The sequence below is a fragment of the Castanea sativa genome, chromosome 4 (genome assembly GCF_040712315.1).
Source record: "Castanea sativa cultivar Marrone di Chiusa Pesio chromosome 4, ASM4071231v1".
Lineage (NCBI taxonomy): Eukaryota > Viridiplantae > Streptophyta > Magnoliopsida > Fagales > Fagaceae > Castanea > Castanea sativa.
In genome coordinates, this window is record NC_134016.1 from 41207599 (window position 1) to 41213201 (window position 5603).

Genomic DNA, 5603 nt, shown 5'->3' on the forward strand with positions numbered 1-5603 from the left:
TTTTCTCAATTTCCATGATTGTCTATCGGTTTTAATTTATTTCTGGCAGATTTTATAATAATTCTATGTCCCCGATTTATTTAACCATGCTCATATAAATCAATGTTTTCAAAATATTTTTCTTCCTGGCATCTATTATTAACAATAGAAAATAGTGCCCAAAGTAAACAAACAAACGAAAAAAAACCCAACATGCCATAGTGAGTAGTCTAGTTAAACATAAAGCTGTGTGGGAGAAATATAAGTTACCTCACTTTCCAACTCTTCAGAACTGTTACAGTATACCCAATCATTTTTATCCAAACAGCCAAAATTTTCCATGATCACTACCAAATATGCAGAATTACTTGAAGGCTGAGCAAGAAAACTAGGCAAGTCAGAAAGGCCAAGTTAAGGTAATCCAGGCAACAACACAGGCTCAGTTTCTTGCTTCACTGGCAAAGTCAGGCGACCACGATTGATATGATTTTATTTCTGTTTGTTAATGGTTTTATTTCTAAAGATCAGCAAGATATCTACCATGATTTTACTTCATTATAATTTACGATGGTAGCTATTTTTGTGCTTATTATTGTGTTGAAAATGTAATAATTCTGCAATGTATTTTAATTTTTTACTTTGTCAGTCAATATTGCTCGGATATAAGAATGTATTAATATAAAATACAAGACGATTAGCTTGTATACATGTGCATGCATACTTCCTACAACAAAGCTGTGTTACTTGACAAAACTTAGGTTTTAATCGAGTGTGGTAGAAGTAGACAGGTGTGTAGTTCTTATCAGTTCATTTCATTTCTCCATTGACAAATTTTAGTGCCAATTTTTGGGGGGATTGTACTCAATCAGTTTGGCTTGTTTAGAGATCTCACAGATGTCAAAATCTGTCCCAATGGGAGATTTGTTTTTTGCTAAGCTTTAGGCGCCACTTCTGTTGCTCTAGTAATATTGTTGGAACCAATTGTTGTCATCACTACAGTATTTCAATTTTAATTCTGTTGCATTTTCAAAATAAAAATAAAAATCAATTCTGTACCCAAACACACTTACATATGTACCCTCTTGTTTTCTGATAGTAAAATTTAAATCTAAGACCTACCATAACCACAACTAATTGAGCATTTACTGATTGTGTTTTCTGTTGTAATGGAGCATTTTTATGTTAAGTTTAGATACTTGGTTTCTTTTTTGGCTTTGTGGGATTGTTTATACCCAATCAGTTTGTTTTGCTTGTTTACATGTCTTAAAATGTCGAAATGCTGTCCTAATGAGGGGTTTATTTGGGTTCTGCTTGGAGAAATAAATATTACTTTTTGTCAAGGTATGGAATTGGAACTCAGCTTTTTATAGCTTGCTTTACGAATTAGCATATAGTGGTTTTTTTGCAATACTAGCTCAAGCAGTTTCTCACACATAGTTCTCCCCTATAAAGCCTATATAGTAATATATTTGAGGTATCTGGAGGATACATGTTAGGCTTTCTGTTTTCATTGCAAGGTGATGTAATGATTCAGTGCTTATAATATGTGAACTTGCTCAATAATTTCCCGAAGTCAGTTTTCAAGGCTCACTCTTCATTTGCTGCCATATATCATCTTCTAAAATAAGTTGTATAGCAGTTCATATCTAGAATTTATAACGAGATAAAGAGGTGTGGCAGTCTCTTTACCTCGATAAAGAATATATAGCCCCTTTTCAATCTCTCAACTATATCATTTGTACAGCAATACAAGTGTCAATTTAATAATAAAATAAACCAGCGAGTCAATGTTATTATAGCGTATAACGATGTGATGATTTACTTTTGTTCATGGAAATTAGTTTCTGTTTGTATATCAGATTTATCTGCTATCAGCAGCATTACTCTTGTATGACTAGCAATATTATGGTCATGGAACATGTGACACAGAACTTCATTTCATCATCTACTGTTTGAATGCATGCTTGGAATCTGATTATCCATTTCAATAGGAAAATTAATTTGAGAAATAAAAGAAATTGAATAAGCTATTGATTTGAAGATACATATACAGTATAACCCCCAGAGTCAACAATAGAAGGTTGGGTAATCAACTAATCATAGGACCTGTGTCAAAACTTGAATAGAGGATGCATTCCTAAAAAGATAGTAGATGGAACAATTTAGGTATAATATTCTGTTCCAAATTTGTTAAAGTTGTCTGGATGCCTGTGGATTTTACATAAAAGAGCCGGTGGAAAATTTTTAAGCCCCTGTGATGTTAGAGGAACTGAGAACTCATCAAGAATTAGTTTTCTTTAGCTGAGCTTGTACTGTACATCAATGTGTTGGGTTATTCAGTTATTGGGACTGAGAACCCATCAAGCATTAGGTTTCTTTAGCTGACCTAGATTTGCTTTCATTTTCAATGAGACCAAACTAGAACTTAAATTAAATGTTTTGCTTGGCTAAAGTGATGCGCCAAAAAAACATGTATGGACTAACCTGCTCAGATGACAAGATTGCAATCAAAGCCATGTTCTTATTGGATACTTACTATTTTTCTTATTGAACAATGAAAGATCAAAAGAAATCCTGAAAAGGGTATGTGTTGCACTCAGTCTAGCCTTTTCAAGTCTCTTTCCTGTCATTGAATGACACATTATAATCTAAGGGAGTTAATTTTGTTGACCAAGTGCCATCCAAAATTAAGCTTGCTTCCCCTATTCTTTCACCAACTTGCCTACAAATTCTTCAATGTTCTTATCTGAGCTTCCACCTAAACTAACAGCTCTTATTACAAGCTTTCTCCATTTAGTTGCATTCTTTAAAATCTCTTCACTTCTTTCTCCTGCTGTAACTCGTTTTATACACATCTCTAGCTCATCCCTTGTCACAATCCCATCCTTGTTCTTCTTACCCTTTACTCCCACCTGCCACAACTCCTCCACAAACTTAGCATTAGTAGGCTGATCACTCCACTGTGGCATTGCTACCATTGGCACCCCTAGGCTCAAGGCCTCCAATGTTGAGTTCCAGCCACAATGTGTCACAAAGCAAGCCACAGCCTGATGTGCCAGCACCTGTAGTTGATTGCACCATGGTACAACCAACCCTCTTTCTTGTTCTGAATTAATAAATTCGATTGGAAACTTGTTTATGGAATCTTTTGCAACCAAAAGAAAATGCATATTGCTTGCTATCAAACCACATGCAATTTCTTCAGCTTGTTTAGCTGTTATGTCTGCCATGCTTCCAAATGATACATATATCACTGACTTTGGTGGTTTAGTCTCTAGCCAGCTCAAGCACTGGTCACTACTAAGCTCCCAGAGACTGGCGCCATAAGCTATGTCTCCACTGATCTGTTGATCTAGGTAGGCTGATGGCACCATTGGACCAACCATCACCAAGGGCCAGAGTCCTGACATGGCCTTCACTAGCTTTTCAACGATCAATGAATAAAATGAGAAAGATATACAATTATACAAATACAGGTCTTACTACTCGGCATATAAAACTGTAATGTAGAATTTGATAGATTTTGCTCCTAATCTTTGATTCTGAAAGGAAAAAAAAAGACTTTTTTTTCTTTTTTCTTTTTTTTCTTTTTTGGATAGGAGAGACTCCTAATCTTTGATCATTTCTGATTTCAATAAAGGCATAAATAAAACACATGATTTCCAAATTTAAAATGTATAGTTATATATTTCATACTTATCTATTGTCCAAGATTATCCTGAACATTTTGAGAAGCTCTAAATAAAAATGCATGGTTATATGTTTCATACTTATCCATTGTCCAAGATTTTCCTGAATATATTGAGCAGCTCTAAATTATTTGGAAATTCCTTGGTCTTCTGATCTCATCTCATCAAAAATTAAAAAATAGGAATTCACCTATTCCATCTTCTACTTTTTCCCTCTTAACATCATTTGATTTCTCAATTCCCACGATTGTCTTTCGGTTTCAATTTATTTCTGGCAGATTATTTAGTAATGCTATGACCCTGATTTATTTAACCATGTTCATATCAATCAATGTTTCCAAAATATGTTTCTTCCTGGCATCTATTTTTAACAATATAAAGTAATAGAACTACCTATGCCAAAAAAAAAAAAAAAACACGCACACACACACACCTATCATAGTTAGTTAGTTAAAAGAAAGTTACCTCACTTTCCAACTCTGCAGAACTGTTACAGAACACCCAGTCATTTTTATCCAAACAGCTAAATTTTTCCATGATCACTGCCAAATAAGCAGAATTACTTGAAGGCTGAGCAAGAAAACTAGGCAAGTCAGCAGGGGCTAGTGAAGGTAGTCCAGGCAACAACACAGGCTCAGTTGCTTGCTTCTCTGGCAAAGCCAGGCGACCATGATCGATATGCCAGTACATGGAGCACACAGAAGCTGAGTTTGTCAAGAATACTGCTGCATAAATGCCAAATTGCCTGGCCACATCAAGAGCCCATGGAAGCAAAGAGTCATAAACAACACAGTTTACTGGTGAGACTGAGTCTTTGAAATTTGATATGAGCTCTGATAGAGTTCTTGAACCAACTGATTTGAATGACTCTAAGTAGGCTTCTGTACTAGGAGCCTGCTTATATCCACCTTCATCATAGCCATCTGAGATGGGCTCAACACCAACAGTGGTTGCATGAATGGACCTGACAGTGTAATGGGTTGTGGCTAGAGTAGCCTTGAGACCTTTGGAGGCTAAACGTTTGGCAAACTGGAGGAGTGGGTTTATGTGGCCTTGAGCAGGATAAGTGAGCACAATAACATGACCTTTTTGGCTGCTCATTTTTTCTTGCTTTCAGGGATTGACCTTGATTTGATGAATAGAAGACTTACTTATAGGCCTTACTTGAGGTGCCTTGGACTTATTTACCATGGAATATTTTGGCTGAATATTAGAAAAGTTGTTCACCCTTTTTACTTAAGTGGCCAAATTTGGTGAATAATTTTTTAAATTCTGCAGATTAGGTATTGAATTTTTTGTATCAGCAAGTATAAAAAGGTATTGAATTTTTCAAGTTATTCGTTTTAAAATAAACTGGATTTGGACCCATCACTCCATAGGTTTAAATGATATATGTTTTTTTAATAAATAATTTAATACTTAAAATAGTGGAAGAAACGGAATTCAAATGGTAGTTCTCTTCTTTTTCTTTTTTTTAAAGAGAATTTCAACCTATAAGGTCTGCTCTTGATAATTGCTCTTTACTATCAGACCAAGACACCAATCAGTTTTTGGTGTAGGCGGGAATTAAACCCCAAATCTCTTATACAACCATCAGAAATTTTACTAATTGAGCTAACTAGAACCCACGTTGTTCTCTTATTAATAAAGGAGAATATGCTATATAAATGAGCTTAAGGCTTTCAGATTTTTGCATAATATATGTTATGTTAGTCAATTTAATCCAATCATAGAAAGCAAGCATAAGACTTGGCCAGTGCTAATTTTTAGTTTCAATAAAGTCCACTAGATAATCTAACCAAGTTGGATTAATAGTATATATTAGAATTATGGTTCAATAGTTAAATTCACAATTTTTTAATCTTTTGGAACAATAATAACTTATCACTAGCCTCTGAGTACGCGCGTGAGCGAGGCCCTTCTATTTTTCGGGTA

General features: G+C 34.9%; 1 protein-coding gene across 1 annotated transcript; it reads right to left on the bottom strand.

Annotated features, from left to right (window-relative positions):
* Nucleotides 1-2501: 2501 nt before the first annotated feature.
* LOC142630433 (UDP-glycosyltransferase 74B1-like) lies at nt 2502-4807 on the bottom strand. Its single transcript, XM_075804431.1, has 2 exons — nt 4134-4807; nt 2502-3401 (listed from the first exon to the last, which is right to left on the bottom strand). Exons 1-2 carry the CDS (start codon nt 4767-4769, stop codon nt 2682-2684), a joined length of 1356 nt encoding a protein of 451 aa, XP_075660546.1. The 5' UTR covers nt 4770-4807; the 3' UTR covers nt 2502-2681.
* Nucleotides 4808-5603: the final 796 nt, after the last annotated feature.

What these genes read in the sequence shown, in the direction of transcription:
- LOC142630433 (XM_075804431.1), bottom strand. Translation starts at nt 4,769, where the DNA reads ATGAGCAGCCAAAAAGGTCATGTTATTGTGCTCACTTATCCTGCTCAA. An exon ending in CTGCAGAGTTGGAAAGTGAG is followed by an intron (nt 3,402 to 4,133) that starts GTAACTTTCTTT and finishes ATCGTTGAAAAG; the next exon opens with CTAGTGAAGGCCATGTCAGG.